Source organism: Ictalurus furcatus, chromosome 13 (genome assembly GCF_023375685.1).
Source record: "Ictalurus furcatus strain D&B chromosome 13, Billie_1.0, whole genome shotgun sequence".
Classification (NCBI taxonomy): Eukaryota; Metazoa; Chordata; class Actinopteri; order Siluriformes; family Ictaluridae; genus Ictalurus; species Ictalurus furcatus.
The window spans coordinates 6,212,105-6,231,670 of record NC_071267.1 but is presented as its reverse complement, the minus strand read 5'-3'; the positions used below and the strand labels follow the sequence as shown (position 1 = coordinate 6,231,670).

At 37.2% G+C, this 19,566-nt stretch overlaps 1 protein-coding gene across 3 annotated transcripts in view; it reads left to right on the top strand.

Moving 5' to 3' along the window:
* Positions 1 to 791: 791 nt before the first annotated feature.
* LOC128616697 (zinc transporter ZIP11) overlaps positions 792 to 19,566 on the top strand; it is a 160,924-nt gene continuing 142,149 nt past the window's right edge. The window contains exons 1-3 of one of the 3 annotated variants that reach the window (XM_053639443.1): positions 792 to 1,036; positions 1,536 to 1,653; positions 9,101 to 9,139. In XM_053639443.1, coding sequence (XP_053495418.1) covers positions 1,546 to 1,653; positions 9,101 to 9,139 — 147 coding nt within the window. In that variant the 5' untranslated portion in view covers positions 792 to 1,036; positions 1,536 to 1,545. The remainder of the gene's footprint in view (positions 1,037 to 1,535; positions 1,654 to 9,100; positions 9,140 to 19,566) is intronic. The other 2 variants (XM_053639442.1, XM_053639444.1) reach the window with 2 other exon arrangements.

Genomic DNA, 19,566 nt, shown 5'->3' with positions numbered 1-19,566 from the left:
CTCCCTGTCTTTCCTGTCTTAGGCATCTTACATTACAGGCATTGCAGTTTATTGCTCTGGCCACATCTGCAGTCCTCATGCCTCCCTTTCCAATAACAATCTGTAAAGATTATTTGAATTTTACAAATTTATCTTTAAAATACAGTCTTCTGAAAAAGGAAAGTTTCTTTTTTTTACTGAGTATAAATATATATAACAGCTTGATACTGATACATGATGACATCCTCTACAGAATGTCACCCACCTTTTTCTCACAGACCACAGGTGTAAAACATCATTTAAACGTAACCTGTAATTTTGCATTGTTATGCACTGAAATTTTTTACATAACTTGTCAGCAGAACAGAAAGCATAAACAGAACAGCAACAAAATGGGGTTAAATGCTTGTCCGTAGTACTGGAATAAAGTTCGATATTCGGAGACATGAGGAAATTAAGGGACCGTCTCTGAAGTTACATATGACATTGTTAAACACGATTCTAATTTCAATAGCATTTGGGAATGACTTACAGTATATAACCAACTATAAACTGTTCATGTAGGTGTCAGCTATAATGCACACCTCTCAGATTTTTTATATTTAACAAAATAAACTATTAAATCATATGTAAATATTGCCATGTACTTTATTACTGCATGGGCTCATACACAAAATATACCATAATTTAAAGCTCAATAGCATTTGAAGGGAATGATTTACAGGTACAAATCCAACTGTAAATTGTTCAGCTAAATGTCAGGTATGACGCACACCTCTTAGATTTTTGATATTTGTTAAATTAAACTATTTTTATTTTTATTTTATTTTATTTTATTTTATTTATTTATTACTATTTTATTTTTATTTAGACGGTCCCTTAATTTCCGCATATCCGCGAATATCGAACGTCCAACTTCAAACCAACTTTATTCCAGTGTCCGCGGTCGAGTCTGATCTCGCGGTCGAGTCTGATCTCGCGTGATCTCAGAGACACGTGTACAGGGAAGCAGGAAGTAAATAAGGCGCTCTTTGGTCGTTTGGTGTCTGCATTGGCAGTAAGTAGTCTATAATTTGGGCTGTTTGTGTTGGAAAAATTAACATATTCTAAATTAAACATTGTTTTATACTCATTACACACTTTGTTAGTGCAGCCTGTCGCGAGATAAACATATAGTTGTACACACGTCACTGTAATCAGCAGATACCTGACTGCAGTATGTAGTGAATAAAAATAAACAAACAAGAAATGCCACTAGCTGTTTGACTTTAGATACATGTATGTGCTGGATTTCTGGTGCGTTTAGTTTAATCAGTTTTTTTTTAACGCTTCGAAAGCAATTAGATGAGTCAGTTAAAGTCGTTCACCTACACAAGGTTAACTTCATACCTGAGCTATTTAATACATGTTCGCACTTACTGCTTATTTTAATGAGAAGCTCTGTTTGTCTTGAGCAAACAGGATTTGGCACACACCCCTTTCTCTTGTAAATAAAGTACACAGATGAAACCTCAAATGTTCCTCCTGAGCACTTCTTGGTCATTGTGTTGTGTCAGGTGAAGCAGAATGCTTGCAGACCGCAGTCCAGTGGTGCAGGCTCTGCTGGGGACACTCTTCACCTGGGGTCTCACAGCTGCAGGGGCTGCGCTCGTCTTCATCTTCTCCGGCACACAGGTAAGACACAATTCCTGCTCTAATCATGACTTGCTTCTGTTGTTTTAGATGTATAATTGTTTATAAGGTGAAGCTTTTTGTAAGGAGAAGTTTATTTAACACCAGTGCTTTGTACCAGTCAGTAACTTTTCCTGTATGGGAGACTCTTCAGGACAGCGCAGTTTGCGCTCTCTGGATTCTCTGTGACATGACGAAAGTGCATTTTTAGTTTTATTACTTCAAGAGAGAAAACTCTTAATTTCTGCTCTAACATAAGTTATAACAGGAACAAACTTGTTACACGGATGTTCCATGTCATTAAACTATAACTATAAACAAAGGTATTCTGTGCCGTTCTATAATAACGTAAAAATTGTTATTGTTGACCAATTGCTGTGGCGTAAGGGAAAGTTTGTGGACCCTTTCGAATTTTCTTATTTTTCTGCATAAATATGACCTAAATCAACATCAGATTTTCACACAAGCCCTAAAAGTAGACAAAGAGAACCCAATTAAACAAATGAGACTCGATAATGTAGTGGTAGCGTAGTTACAAGCGTTCCGAGTTGACTTTTTTTGTCAGACATAACTTCATTGCACTTCAGCTTTGCTTTTTTGATGATCATGCCTGCTGGCTAAAGTGGCTTATCTGGAATCATGTAGCTGCAGCAAGAATATTAAACGATTACTCGGCTTACCTGAATCAGTCGAGGGCCATCATCCCACTACCTTCTTTGCGGAATTGTTGTTGGAGGTCTTCGGCAAGGGCGTCCTGGGTTCAGTACCGGAATGCGACAGGGCCCACCAGGCTATAATTATCTTGCTAAGCCAAGACCAGGACCATGACCTAGGCCTATAATTATCTGTCTACACAAGTATCAGTAGAAAGACATAATCATTTGTGAAGACAGGGCTGGACGTGGTAAGCTTCAATATCGTGGATCTCCATCACTCCTGAAGTATAGGAACTCTAAATATCGTGAAGTATAGGAACTCTAAATATTGTGAAGTTATGTTGGACCTCTATAAACTTGGTCTTAAGCCTGCGTTATTGTTTCCTGCTAGCCTAACCATCAAGGCAAAAGAGGGAGGTAGGAAATCTCTCCTCAGTTGATGAAGCTAAAGACCTTGTAGCTTCACTCCATACATCTGTTAACTAGCATGGATACAGTGCTGCTTGTTATGGCTGTTTGCTTGAGTGCATTACTGTGGAAACCGTTTTTTCTTTTCTGACTGCTCTGTTTGATGGTGTTGATTTCTTTTCTACTTGGTCAGTTCGGTGCCTAATCAAATTTGTTATCGGGCCCTGCATTAATGGCCGTCTCTTTTTGCTATTACTGGTATGAGACCAGATTTTTGCGTGCTGGATGATGCTTTCTCATTTCTGTTATTTATTATTATTTATTGTTATTTACTGTTATTTATGTTATGTGGGTAATGAGACTCCGTAGTTCTTATTCTCATCAGTTTATCTTTTGAACTCCGCTATGTTGCGTGTTTGTTGTGTTTTTTTTTTTTTTTTTTTGTGTGTCTTAGCTCTTGTTTGTCTAGGCTCTATCGCTGCTCTTGTTTCCCTCACCCACTACCCACTTCAATATGATCCTCTGACCTTCTTGTTTTTTTTTATTACTTGTATTATTGATTTAATTAAAGGTTTAAAGGTCATTCACATTAACATCAGGAGTCTTGTTGCTAAAATTGATCTCCTTAGAGTTTGGTTACTCATCACGAACCTAACATTATTATGATCTCTGAAACATGGCTGCATAATAACATGTCTGATGTTGATATTGAAATTGACAATTATGTTATATATAGAGCTGATAGACCATCTAGAGGAGGTGGCGTGGCTTATGTTGATGTAAATCTTGTCTCTGAATGTGTTGCTCCTACTTAATTTTGAAAGTCTTTTTTTTAATCAAAATTAGCTTTCATCAGAAGGAGCGTTTGATTATTATTAATATCTATAGGCCCCCATCTGCACCGACACACTCTACATTAATTCACTATAATGAATATAAGACACTATAAATTATCTAGGCAGGTATAAAGAATTGATTATTCTTGGTGAATTTAATTGCAACTGGATTGATTGTTCTTCCTCTAGCGACAAAAATCTAATTGGTAGTACAGATTTTGTTCAACTAATCAATGAACCAACTAGAGTGGATAGTCGGTCCTTATCCTTTCTGGACCTGATACTGGTCACTAATCCGGAAAGGATAGTTAAATCTGGTGTCTTGTCTGATTGTTTTAGTGATCGTTCTATTATATTGTCAGTTTGGAAAATCAGAACCCCTCGTGCTCCTCCTAAATATATCAGATTGCGTCAATTTAAAAATATTAACATTGATCATTTCATACGTGACTTAATTTCTCTCAATTGGAACAGGTTTCAGTTAATTCCATTTGCTATAGATGCATGGGACTACATTCAATCTGAAGTTATCAATGTTATTGATAAACATTTTCCTTTTAGAACGCTTAGAGTCAAAAGTAATCACTTACCCTGGATCAACTCTCATCTGATTAATCCTTTTATACAAAGGGATAAAACCTGGGCCAAATATCATTCTTCTAAAGCTGCCTCGAACTGGGAAATCTGTAGACATCTTCGTAATCCATGTAAGACTCAAACAATGAACGCCAAATCCAATTACTATAGAGACTGTCTTTCTCATGACTTTATAATCCCAAACAGTTTTGGAAGCACCTGAATCGTGTTCTCAATAAAAGCAACAAAACTGCTGTGAATCAACTAAGAGTTGATAACCTAACTATTTCCCATCCTTTTTTAATTTTATTTCTCAGGCTTTTAACTAGCACTTCATTTCTTCATTTCACATCTGTGGAACAAAACATATTAACTCCTATGCTATAGCTGGCTCCTCCACATTGCTGTTTGCCTCAAGCTCTTTGTCTTTTAAAACAATTATGCCTATAGATGTGTGGACTGTGATTTTATGCACAGTGCTTTTAGAAGCTGCTTTAAAGGCGCTTTATAAAATAAAGTTTATTATTATTATTATTATTATTATTAATGCTTTATGTGAGTTGAAGGAAAGCAGCAGTTCTGGGCCAGATGGCCTTGAGGCTAGGTTTATCAAACTTGCAGCTCATGTTTCCACTTGTGGATTTATTTAATTTGTCTGTGTCCACTTGTACTGTTCCCACCATGTGGAAATGTGCAAAGGTTACTCCTATTTTTAAAGCTGCTGATGCTTATGATTATTGCCCAATATCTATCGTCTGTACTACAGTGAAAATACTTGAGAAAATATTCAATCATCACAATACATCAATCTGTATAATATCTTATCTCCATATCAGTCTGGCTTTAGGCATAATTTTTCCACTATCACAACTCTATTAAAAGTTTACGAATGATGTATTCTCAACCTTTGATAAGGGCCATCTTACCGGTGCTATTTTCATTGACCTTTCTAAGGCTTTTGATATTTCGATATGTGGATCACTGTCTTCTGCTTGACAAGCTTTACTCTATCGGTTTAAATCTTAATGCTTTATTATGGTTTAATTCTTATGTACGTAATAGAACGCAGCGTGTTACTTTTCAAAGAGCCCAGTTGGAATATTTACTGGTTGAAAAGGGTGTTCCTCAAGGATCCATTTTAAGACCTTTTCTGTTTTCATTAATGACTTTTCTGGCACCTACTCAAACTGAATGGTTTATCTCTATGCCGATGACACTGTTATTTACACCTCTGATTCAGATAGTAATCTAATTCTGAATTATTTAAATCGGATTTTAATGAGGTTCAAAAATGACTTTATAATAATAAATTAGTGTTGAACTAGAAGTCGTCCTGCAGCATGCTGTTTGGATCAATGCATAGCCGTCAACGTGCTGTCAATATGCATCTTCAATTTGAAGATGGGTCTACCATGGAGAATCTGGATTCTTTTAAATATCTTGGTCTATGGATTGATCCAGAACTTAGTTTTAAACCTTATAACGAGTATATTATTTTAAAAAACCCAACAATATATGGTTCTCTGCGCTCACTCTATGTCCATTTAATTTTTCTTCCTTTGAAGTCATTAAAAGAATAATCTCCCAGCCGATAATGCCTACTATCGATTATGCTGACATTATTTATCTGAATACCACTGACACTGTCCTTAGGCCACTCACTGTTGTTTTCAGTTCTCTGTGTAGATTTGTCTTAAGGTGTCCATTCAATATTCACCACTGTGTTATGTATGAATCACTTAACTGGTTTCAGCCCAAATCAAGAAGGGACTTTCACTGATTTAAGTTTATTTTCAAATGTGCTTACTTCAATTGTCCCCCATATTTGAAACACTTCCATGTTTCTTTTAGTTCCGTATATCCTCTTAGGGATATGCAACATCTCTTTTTTTAGGGTACCAAGAATTTCTACAGAGGTCGGACGTAAAGCTTTTCATTTTAAAGCACCTTGTGACTGGAATAAACGTCTGCCTTTCTTAAGATCTATTACCTCTTTTTGTTGTTTTAAGTCCTCTTTATTGCAATATCTTAATACACCATGTTCATGCTATTGATGTGAGCAAGTGTAGCTACTTTGCCTGGTCTATGTGCTGCATAAGTCTGATTTTTATCCTGTTATGACTGCACCCTTACTTTCCATATGTGGTTAACTGTGCCCTGTTGTTGGTGTTTTTTTTGTTTTGTTTTCTTCTTATGTGCATTGCTCTATTGTATATTGGCTAAATTTATGACCTTGTATATGTCTTACTTTTCGTTGTAAGGTCATTGTAATCGTTCTAACTTTTCGTCCCAATTTAAAATGAGATGATGCATCTCAAGGGGCTATCTAACAGTAAATTGAAATTGAGACAAAAATATTATACTTTGTCATTTATTTATTGTGGAAAATGATGATAATATATAATATTACATATCTGTGAGTGGCAAAAGTATGTGAAACTCTAGGATTAGCAGTTTAATTTGATGGTGAAATTAGAGTCAGGTGTTGTCAATCAATGGGATGATAATCAGGTGTGAGTGAGCACCTTGTTTTATTTAAAGAACAGGGATCTATCAGAGTCTGATCTTCACAACACGTTTGTAGAAATTATGGTTGTTGTATCATGGCAGGAACAAAGGAGATTTCTGAGGACATCTGAGGACCTCAGAAAAAAGATTTGTTGATGCTCCTAAGGCTGGAAAAGGTTTCAAAACCATCTCTAAAGCGTTTAGACTCCTCCAATCCACAGTTCGACAGACCATTGTTACCCTCTCCAGGAGTGGTCAACCAATAAAAATGTGGTTAGTTGCAGTTATTGTGGCACACGGGTGTCACAACAGACACTGAAAGCAAAGGTTCACATACTTTTTCCACTCATAGAGATGTAATATTGGATCATTTTCCTCAGTAAAAAAATGACCAAGTATAATATTTTTGTCTCATTTGTTTAATTGTATTCTTGTTGTGTGACTTCTGTGAAAATCTGAGTATGTTTTAGATCACAATTATCCAGAAATATAGAAAATTCACAAACTTTCAAGCACCACTGTAAAACACTTCAGGATGTGCTGTTATAGGAAAATAACCACTTCAGGGTGGTAACAGTAACTTGTCTTCTCATCAGGCTGCATCACACCACCATGTTGCTGACCTATTTTATTCCTCTTTTATTCCTGTTTCACTTGTGAGACGGTTATAACTTGTGGTATAGTTCACATTCTTAAGCCAAACCAAACAAAAATTCCACCAGATTTACAAAATTTTAGGAAATGTTGATTTTTCTTTCTACTCATGTGTTTGTTGATGCATTGCGTGCTCATTTGCATGTAGTAATGCCCACAAAACTCCATAAAAGTTCAAGTGCACAGACAGGTGGGAGCATGAAATGAATGATCAGTGTAAAGGGAAATAATTTTGACTGACCTCTATGCCAATAGATATAAGTTCTATTCAGTTATCTAATCAGCCAATCTTGTGGAAGCAGAACAACACATAAATGCAGAGACAGGTCAAGAGCTCCAGATTACACCAGAAGGAAGAAAAAGTGTGAACTCTGTGACTTTGATTGTGGCATGGATATTGGTACCAGATGGATTTGATTATTTCAGAAACTGCTGATCTTCTGGGTTTTTCCACACACAAGAGCCTCTATAGTTTACACAGAATGGTGTGAAAAACAATAAACATCCAGTGAGTGACAGTTCTATGGGTGAAAACACCTTGTTGATAAGATAGGTCAGAGGAAAATGGCCAGATTGGTTCTTGCTGCCAGGAAGGATACAGTAACTCACATAATCACTCTTTACAACCGTAGTGAGTAGAAAAGCATCTCAACATGCACAAAACATCAAACCTTGAGGTGGATGAGTTACAACAGCAGAAGACCACATCAGGTTCCACTCCTGTCAGCCAAGAACAGAAATCTGAGGCTATTGTATTATAAATTCTTTATTCAAAAATTTTTCGATACTGGATTTTTAATTTCCGTGAGCTGTAAGCCGTAATCATCAAGATTAAAACAACAAAAAAAGGCTTGAAATATTTCGCTTCATGTAATGAATGTAGAATATATGAAAGTTCCACTTTTTTAATTAAATTACAGGAAAAAAATGAACTTTTCCACGATATTCAAATTTTGTGAGATGCACCTGTATTTTGTAGTGTAGCAGCAATAATTTAAGTGTTCCATAAATAATAAGTGAATGCTAAATCTTCTGTCAGCTGAGGCATTTGTTTATGGCTTACATTAGTTAGTCTTCTTATGCATAAGTAGGATACAAACGTTTTACCAGTAAAAAAAATAAAAATGTCGTTAACGCTTGTACAACCAATTTTCGAATACATTCGTTTATATCCAGCTTGATAAATGAAGCCCACTGTTACTTAAACATACAGAATGATAAAAATATCCAGTGCTTAGTGTCTGTCATAATGACATAGCCTCTGATATCACTGTAATTTGTTGCCAAAAGTATCGAATCACTTGCGAAGAAGCTTTAAAGAGCAAAAGGAGTTAAACGTCCTTACAACTAAAGCACTCCCTGAAAATACTTGAGCATTCGCTTATTTTCTCTGTCGGGTACACAAGCTGGCAAAATGACCACAGTGGAAATTCGTACTTCTATCAGGTAAGTACTTAACAGCTGTTCTGTGGTTCATCTATCTGTGTCTGTTGTTGCAAAAGCTTTGACACAGGGAGTATTGAATACAGGAATATGGGTCATTGTGTGGCACTTTAAGATGTGTGTTTTGAGGAACTTGTTTCTAATTCTCTCCCACCACAGTCTGTAAATACACAAAGTGGGAAGTGACAGTCACTGGTCCTATAGACTTTAGAAAAATATCAACCAATGTTTGAAGATTTGGGCACAGCCAATACGTCTGATGATTTGAAGTACTTAATTCAGGTCACCTCTTGAGTAAAAATAAAATGGAAAACACATTGCAACGGCATATCTTAACTGTCCTTGATTCTCTCCTATTGCTCCTTTCAGAAGCGGATCTTGGATGGAAGCCTGGGCTTTGCAGCCGGGGTAAGAGAGCACATCTAAATATCACAGAATGATTTCCCTCAATTCCCTCTCTTATCATGTCTCTTTTCCTCGGAAATTGACTGAATTCTTTAATTTTCTGTTTCACCATAAGAAAAAACGTGTGTAGGGGGTGTTACTGAGTTATTAAATGAGTTATCTGGCTATGGTCAGATGTCACATTCTGTTTGGGGTTAATATGTTTTAACACTTTAGCATTTATATAATCCAATCAATTAACTGTGATTTAGTGTATAATTCTGGGATTTATACAATTGAAGTTAGTTAGTTAGTTAGTTCCGTCCGCGCAGCGGGGCGCATCGGGCAACAAGCATTCGCCAGCGGGCTCGGTCGGAAGCGTCGATTTCCACATCTTCCCACTTGACATCGAGCGCTCGTAGATACAATTGAAGGATTTATAATTAAAAAAGTATAGACAATCCTCTCTTGATTTAATATGGTAAAAAAAAGAAACTGGTGAATAATTGGAGTAAATAATAATTAATTTAGTATTGAGAAAAAGCCCTGAGTATTTTAAGTTATTTTACAGCCCTAAAAAGGAGCCAATTCATATACATATGTGCATTCTGTTCAGTTCTATAACATGAAGAGGTGCACAATAATAGGAAAATAATCAGCAATGGGGTAGTGTGATGTGGCTTAACATGAACCACAGATTAGTTATTATTTATTGAACTGTGACATCATACTTTTTAATCCCTTATAGTTACATTAAATGCTGTGGAATGTCCCCAAAACAAATTAGTTCCTGTTATCACTTACATTACAATAGCTGTAACCAGTAGGGGTGTAACGATACATCCTGACACGATGCATCACAATGTGACTATGTGCATTGTGGGAATGTGCGATTCACGTAGTGCACATCAGAAACCTAGTAGTTATACATCTAATGCAAATGAACAGTTTGAACACCAGAGGTCCAAATCTGTGCAACCCATAAAATATATAAAGAGCCTGCTGACTGATCGTGCTAGATCGCAACTGATGCACATTATAGGTTATTAATGGTTACATGACCTTGTAATAACAGTTAAAACAAGTTCTTCAGTAGTTTTCAAATGACACCAGTCCCGTGCCGCTGTGATCCACAGATTCCGAGAATGAGGCTGCGGAACTTGTGGATTTTAGAATTTGAAGCACTATTTCCGGGTAAATAGAATTTAAATAGAATTAAATAGAGACTTTTTAAAATTAATTAATTAATTTTTAAGATATGGTGAACCTGTAGTACATTTTGTTTATAATAGTAAACCTCGTTCATAGCATTTTTTTAAATGTAGTTTTATACAGACAGAAATGCACAATATTTTGCATTATTTTTGATTCAGAAATTAAAAAATGTCTTTTCAATCATCATTTTGTTCAAAATATTCTGAGAATTGAACTGAATCGTGAAACCAGTATCATGAATCGAATCAAATCATGACTGGATTATAAAACATGGATTCCAAAAAAACTGGAAACATGGAAAACTGGATTACAAAACATGACACCATAAAGTTATAAGACAGAAAAATTCCAACATATTACACAGAAGTCCTCCATCCTCTTTAATGAAGACTTTGAAAGCACAACACACAGAAGTAAACATGGGCTAATCCAACACAGGTCAGAATCACGCGTTACATTCATGTCGTTCATAATTGGTGATTGTAAAGTGCAAGTCTTTTCATGGTTTAAAAATCACTTCTCTCATTCTGAATCAACATATCAGAAACCCCTCAGGAGTTTTGATTAAGACTAGATTACTGCAGTGAGATGGATTCACCTTTCCAGCTGCATTCATTCATCATTGCTGTGCCCTTTTCAGCGGCAGTAGGTACGATTAATTACCACTCTGTTATTGTGCATGCAATCTGTCGCCTCTTTCTGTTCACTGATCCTGCAGCTGAACCTTTGACCAACAAACCAAATGTGGTAATCAGTTCTGTCAGAGAAATGCGCTTTGTTCTGCAGCAGAAGTTGTGAGTAGCCATTAGAGTTGGAATGAATTGAATTCAATATGGTACTTTCAGAATGAGGATTCTGTGATAAGAAATTGCACTGTAGAATTATTTAACAGAAAAAGGTTACGCATTAGGTTCTTACACTCAAATTTATACAATATAGCATCACTTTTTCTTTTTACATAACAAGTAGAAAGTAGAATATTAGACTAACTTTGATTCCAATAGCTAACATTATTAGCTAGGCAGTAATTCAAAGTCTGGGTAATGGTATATATTGTCCATTTACAATATATTTGACTAATTGACTTAGCAAATACGATGTGTTCGTCGTTCATATTGTGCGCTCATGTGCAATATGAATGACTAATGCTACATATATGCTCATAGAGACAGCAAATTGTGTTAATCACCAGCCAACTTGCAGAGACTGAATGATGTTTTCAGGCAAACAGCCTGATTGCTTTAAATCGAAAATGATCTGTGACAGTTTTAGGAAAGTAATAATAAGTTATTTTTGACATGAACACTTTTGACATTACTTAATTTCTTCAGTTTAGAATTTTTACTTTTATATACTTGCGTACGTGTTATGTTATTGAGTACAACTTATTTACTTTTTTTTTGGCTGTGTACTTCCACTTTAAATTGAGCGATATTCTTGCATATTTGTACATTCAGTTATATAATTTCTTTTTTTTTTATCAAGGTTTCTTTATTAGCATTTCAAATGAAACATACAACACCAACCAAACAAATAGAACAAACCCCCCACTCCCCCACCCAGTGCCAGACATAGAACATACATATTACATATTATAAAGCCAGACCACCATAGAAAAGAAGAGAGCAAAAGAAATAAAATTATAGACAATGATAACATAATACTGTCAGCATCCATGTCTCTGACAAAGAACAGAAAAGGTTGCCAGATTCTGTTAAATTTCCCAGTCGCTCCCCTGGCAGTGTATCTAATCTTTTCCAACTTAAGATGACACATGACTTCCCTGACCCAATGGAGCAGGATCCTTCCATCTAAACAGTATTAATCTCCTGGCCAGGAGAGTGCAGAAGGACATCATGCTGATCTCACACCATCTAAAAGGAATATTCTCCGGGTCACCCCAAACATCACAATAAGAGGGGACGGCTGTACTACCCTTCCCAATATCTTAGTGAAAGTCTCAAATACAGATTGCAAGAATGTGTACAGCTTTGGACATGTCCAGAACATATGCAACAGAGTGTCTGGAGCCTGTCTGCATCGATCACATGTTGGAGCTATGTCGGAATTGATCTTAGAGAGTCTAGCTTTGGACCAATGCAGACGGTGAACAATTTTAATTGGTCAACTGCATGTCTGAGACATATGGAGGAGCAGAAAATCCCCTGGATTACTTTGCGCCAATCATGATCAGAAATTGATTCACCTAAATCCGTCTTCCATTTGTTCTTAAGGAGATCCAGGGACGACAAATCATGCATGCCGAGTAGGTCATAGATAACCCTTATTGTTTGCTTCCTTTTCAGTTTACATTTAAAAATTGCATCCAACAGCGAATTGGAAGGGCACAATGGGAAGGTGTCTGAATTTAAGGCCACAAAGCTTCTAAGCTGCAAATATTTATAAAAATGCGATCTGGGAATGTCATATTTCTGCATTAGCTGCTCGAATGAGACAAAAACACCATCAAAATGGAGATCAGACAGTAAGACAGCCCCCTTTCTAGACCAAGTAACGAAAGTCTTATCCAGCAAAGATGGGATAAACAGATGATTATTTGCAATTGGCCCTGTGAGTGACAAGTGCCCAAGAGAGAAAGATCTTCTAAACTGATTCCAAATTTTGATTGAGTGTACAACAACTGGATTAGAGGTAAAGCTAGACAGAGGTTGTGCGATGGTAATTTAGCACACAGTAGGGCCGCCGGAGAGGTGGACGCAATGGACGCCCCCTCCATAATTGTCCATCCAGGGGCTGCCGCACTCTCCCCCATCCAGTACAACAGCGATCTTATATTAGCTGCCCAGTAGTAGTACATGAAGTTTGGGAGTGCCATCCCTCCCTTCGCTCGAGGTCTCTGCAATATATGCCTTTTGGTGGCTTTTTGTTCCAGAAGGCTGATATCTGATTGTTCAGCTTTGAAAAGAAGGATTTTGTAAGAAACACTGGGAAACACTGAAAAACATATAAAAATTTAGGCAGCACATTCATCTTTATAGTATTGATTCTGCCCCCCAGGGAGAGGAGCAGGGGGTTCCACCGCTCAATATCTTGCTTCAGATTAGATAACAGGGGCTGATAATTAGCTAGGTATAGATCTTTATAACTATGCGTAACCCACACCCCGAGATACTTGAATTTCTTTAGACTAATTTTGAAAGGGATTGAGTCTAGGGGTACCTGGCCTGCCCCCTCACCAACAGGCATCAGTTCACTTTTTTGAATATTGGAGTTATATAATTTCTGAGTATTTTTTTCTACCCCTGCATATCAGTCAGTCAAGTTGTGAGTTTTCATCTGATTAATATTCTTACCTGAAAATAAATGTTAGAATTGAAGCTGAAGCAGTTTCTTGTTGAAGCCAATTTCTATAAATCTTCACTGGATATCAGAGGATTAATTCTTTTCCAGTTGCACACTAAGAAAATGTTTGAGCTCTCGGCCAATCCTCATTGGGAATGACTGTATATAGACTTTGGATTTCCATGGAAAAGGTAGAGGGTTGTCTTCTTTAAATCAATCAAGGATTTGTAGAAAATGTGGAGTCAAATGTACTTAGAGACTGAACAATATATTCAGTGCAGTGGAGTTTATTTTTCTTTGGGGATTGTGGGTGTTTATATATTTATATATTTATTTATTTATTTTTAAAAGCTATTCATAAATATTGATTAAAAAAGTCTACTACTTGAAATTCTGTTGTGTACAGGAGGATTTAGTGAAGTTATATTTAGAGAAATCAGCAAGGTCTTCAGGATGTTTCGGACATTCCTAGTAAAATGTACATGTAGCTTTCAATTACATTTTCTTTTACTTGGTCATTAATAATGGTGAGTTCATTAGGGGTTTTGTGGGAACAATTGTATGCAAATGTTCTGGAGCCCTTGCCTAAATTATGTTTTGTTGATTTTTGATGTGAAATAAGTAAACTAAACCTTTGCAGCAAACTATTAAAAAACATTTTCTACAAACACTAAGGCACAATTTATTTTATTTACTTATATTTGATGCATTAAGCTATTATTGCCAAGCTATTCATGGCCTGTCTTGTATGCACAAAAAGTTTAAGATCTCCACACAGATTTTCAATTATATTTAAGTCAAGAGACTGTGAGGACCACTCCAAAAGCTTTAGCTTGCATTTCTTGAAGTAATTCATGGTGGATTTGAAGGTACGTTTTGGATCATTGTCATTCAGAATTTGCTGATATTTACTGGAATCCATTTTTCTGTCAGCCTGCACACTGGTTCCACTGTGACTGGCTGTCACTCAAGCTCATAGCATAATAGGTCCATGCTTAACAGTTGGCAAGGTGTTCTTTTCACCTAATGCTGCACTTTTTTTCTTCAAACATACCTAGTTATTGTGGCCAAAGAGTTCCATTTTACTTCTTCAGTCCACAGCACAGTTTCCAAAATGCCTCTGGCTTATCTAGATATTGTATTGGATACTTCAGACATTGACTTTTGTGATTAGGTCACAGGTAAAGTTTCCTTCTGATGACACTTCCTTGCAGATAATATTTGTCAGCAAAATCTTCCAGCAGGTCCTATGCCATTTGAGGGCATTGCTGTCCTTTATGCCCAGCATATAGACCAGAGTTTCCCGTATATAGTTGGTACGCCAAAATTCAACAGGAGACTAGCAGCGGCAACGTTTTCTGAGGTACAATAAGCTAACTTTTTTCCTAACTCAATAATAAAAACACTACATTTAGCAGTTTGTGTATTGGATGCCTAAAAAAAGAATGCCTTTTTGTATTTAATGTGTTCACATTAAACTTTAACGCTACACATATTATTTTAACAGTTGGTCTGGCTAGCTAGCTGTCTAGTAATGGTAGAGCTAACCTCAACACCGAACTGAACACTCAGTGCAAAGTGACCTAACTCTAACGTTATCGATAAGTTAAAACAACAGCTTAATGACATTAGGTAACATTGTCAAGAGCGTACAACTACCAATTTTTGTATACGTTTTATTTCTTCCATTCACCGGCTTTCTCGCTACCTCTTCATCTCTTCATTCGCTGTCTAGCTCACTCGACCACCGTTGCTCTCGCGCCGTGCTGTCAGCTCGCTCTCTCATCTTTTTAAAAAAATCAGTCGCAAGCCTGACATTACTTTTAACGTTATCAAACGAAGAAAGGTGTCCTCCTTTCGTCCTAGTAACGTCTTTGTACTTATGGCAGGGTTGTACAGCTCTGATCAGTGTGATTGCTAAACTCTGCTGTGACTGCTGCTGCAGACAGTCATGGAGCAGACACTTTGTTTATGATTGTATCATCCATCGTCCAACTAAGTATTGATAACACGCTTATCAGTAAGCATACCCTATACAGACAGGCGTTGGAAAAGTTTTTTTTCCAAGCCAAGGAAAATTAAATGTTCCTGCAAGCAATGCCAACTGTGCAAATAGGTACATTTGAAAATGTATTCCATAATGTAAATAGTTATTTATTTTGATATGCATCAAAATATCTATTTGAGAGTTTTCCTGGTGTTCCAGATCTTGCCTTGACTTCCACAGTTCCCCTTCACTGCAGTTTCTTAATGGCATTTCAGACAGTGGAAATTGTGAGCTGAAAGTGCTTTGAGATATTTAAATAGCGTTTCTCTGCTTTGTATCTTCATTTTCAGCTCCTCAGTGAGCTGTTTAGAGGAGCCCATGGTTGTTGAGCGTTAGCACTAGGTTAAAAGAGTCAGAGAATTCTTTATGCCCTGGATTTACGTTACGTTTACATTTATTCATTTAGCAGACGCTTTTATCCAAATCGACTTACAAATGAGGAAATACAAGCAAAGTAATATATCAAGCAGAGAACAATACAAGTAGTGCTACTATACAAGATTTAGAATTGAGTTCTAGAGAAGCAAAGTGCACAGAGTAGAGGTGTAAGTGTATTCAGGTGTATGTATTTTTTTAATTTATTGTTTTTTATTTTTTTAGGATAATGTAGGGTTGGTGTTTTAGGCGTTAGTTATGTGTTCACAGAAGAGGTGAGTCTTTAACTGTTTTTTGAAGATAGTGACAGATTCTGTGGTCCAGACTGAGGTTGGAAGTTCATTCCACCACTGAGGAACAGTTCGTGTGAAGGCTCTGGAATGGAACCTTGAGCCACGCTGAGTAGGCACTACTAAGTGTCGGTCATTAATCGATTGCAGATTGCGTGAGGGAACGTAAGCCTTCAGGAGAGTGTTGAGGTAGGAGGGTGCTCTCCCCTACAAGGTCTTGTACATGAGCATCAAGGCCTTGAATTTGATATGGGCGCCTACAGGAAGCCAGTGGAGGGAGATGGTGTGACATGAGTCCATTTGGGCTGGTTGAAGACGTGCTGCTGCATTCTGAATCAATTCCTAATGACAATTCTTGACCTGCCTAACAAGTCCTATTAACTCAGTTAATGCCTAAGTTAATTAAGTTCTGAAACTTTACAGGGCAGGTGTTCAAACTTTTGCACATGCCACAATTACTATTCTATTTAAGTTAATCAAACATAAAGTAACTGTGCATTAACATTAGCAGAAAAATGTTTTTTTTAAGCAGTTGTGCTAACTTCTTTTATGTAAAAAATCAATAAAATGTCATTTTGCCAGGGGTGCCCAAACTTTGCATAGAACTGTTTAAAAGTTACGTCTTTGGGTATCACAGCTTATTCTGTAGAAATCCACTCCTAATCACTCACATCTTTCTTTGTGGTTAGACTGTTTTTAGTTCCTACAGCCTCAGAAGCATTTTGTTTGTACAGTTGAGTGCCTTTTTTATTTTTCCCTTTTTGACTTTTTAAGTTTTCTCCCTTATTTGGTCACCTGACAATTCTGCATCTTTTAGAACTGCTGCTCATCATGGGGCAGCATTACACATTCAAAAGATATCACTTTTTTGAAAAGTTTGAGCAAAATATAGGAACAGATAGTTTTAAAGTAAATTGAAACTGCAGTACTGAACTTTTGCCTCTTTATCGCCATCTCCGTTTGAAACACAAAAATTTACAGCATTTATTTATTTATTTATTTATTTATTTATTTATTTATTTACGTGGGTTGTGCTACAAACACTCCCCCATCCTCAGCACTCACACACGCGATATAGTAGTTGTGTCTTCATCTTTCTGTTTACTGACATGACAACCATGCAAAGGTGAATGACGTCAAACGACATGACATTTACCATGAAATCCGACCCGACAGCTCAAATTATAAATCGCTATTATAAGATTACCGTTGCGAATCGGGGTAAGGTAAGGAGACAGTTTTCAACACTGATTTTTTTTTATGTACTTGCTCAATAATTGATTTTTTTTTTTTTTAAACCAAAAAAAAAACAGTTAATATTTTGTTGCATATCTCTTGCTTGCAGTAAGTGCATCAAGACAGTGACTCAGCAAACTGTTGCATTTTTTTCTTTTGTGGTTCTTTTCCAGGCTTGTAGTGCAGCTTCTTTCAGTTGTTGCTTGTATTGGGGGGTTTCTCCCTTCAGTCTCCTTTTAGTCAGTCTAAAACCTTCCACTTTTTTCCCTGATGAAGTCCTTAGTTGTGTTGGCAGTGTGCTTTTGGTCATTGTCTTGCTTCATGATGAAGTTCCTCAAAATTATATTGGTTGAATTTCTCTGTAAATTGGCAGACATAATGTTTCTGAATTCATTCTGCTGCTACCATTATCAATAAAGATTAGTGAGCCCATTCCAGAAGCAACCATGCAAGCCCAAGCCATGACACTACCTACACCATGCTTGACTCATGAGCAGATCCTTTCTTTTTCCACACATTGGCCTTTCCATCACTTTGGTAGAGGTTAATCTTGGCTTCACAACTTTTGTGGCTCATCTCTGTATTTCTTTGCAAATTCTGATCTGGCCTTTCCGATTCTTACTGCTCATGAGTGGTTTGCATCTTGCGGTATGGCCTCAATATTTCTGCTTTTGAAAGCCTTTTTCGAACAGTGGATTGTGATAACTTGCCCTGTGGAAGTTGTTGGTGATATCACTGATGTTTTTGGGTTTTTCTTCTCTGCAGAACTGTAGTGTAGACACCTCCCATGTTCTGAATCCACCACTATGCAGCATGCATGGGCTCACAGTTGAAACACTGCTTAAAATCCACACCTATCTACTGTATCTGTGATTCAGAAACATGTCTGGGGTTACCCTGTAGTGTGATTGAGTGATGGACTCCAAATCTCAAAATCACCCAGTGTGGACAACTACGGATTTGTTGAAAAAAAAAAAAAAGAAAAGTTGATGGAGCGCAAACACAACAGACATGTGAAATACGGACATGTAATTTTTTAGCAGAGAGAAGCCAATTTTGTTTGAGTTCCACTTAAACCTCTTTCTTAACTTTATTTACAGTGCCCTTCACTAATACTCTGCTCTCATGGATATCAAACAATTGCAAAGAAAACTTTGTTAAATATAGGTGTGCAACAATTATTGGCACCCTTTGTGTGTGCCACGCTGTAGGTCAACACTGAATCTACATGATACCAATCATCAAGCTTTGCTTAACATCGAAAGCTGTATGGGAGCTCATCTGCGATTTTGTCCTACTCTGCATTCTCGTTTTCAATCCTCGTCCAGCTGACCCGCGGTGGAGTGCGCTCGCCGGCTACCTTGCTGCTTTCCTCCTCTAAGGAAGCGCCACAGGAATCATGCTGGTGTTCGGGTGAGAATCAGACGGACAATTGCTTCCTCCATACAATCGATGGAGTTTCCCTTGGTTACTATAAGCTTGGAGGGACTCCACTTGACGCGACAGTCATGGGATTACAGATATGTTTTTCATCTGCCTATTTTCCTGGACTTCCTACACTCATCTAATTGCTCTGCTCCTCCACGATTACGGATTTGTCAGAGAAGAGTGAACTGTTTAAATCTCCACCAACTGGAATTCGTTTCACCGGATCTGACCTCGTTACCTCAGTCTCCTCTGAATATGGCCCTAGTTAATGCTAGGTCCGTGTGCAACAAAACTTTCATTTTAAATGACTTTTCTGCCAAACATAACTTGGATATTTTATTCCTGACAAAGACCTGGGTTAGTCCTGGTGAGTCAACAGTCTTGGAGGAACTCTGTCTGCCGAACTGCTGTTTTATTAGTCCTCCAAGACCTTCTGGCAAGGGCGGTGGAGTTGCTATGGTTTTTAAACAGTCACTTAACATATGGACAGTTTCTGTTGGGATTTACTCGTCGTTTGAGGTGCAGTGTGTTGCGTTAGCGTCAACCTCTTCCACGCT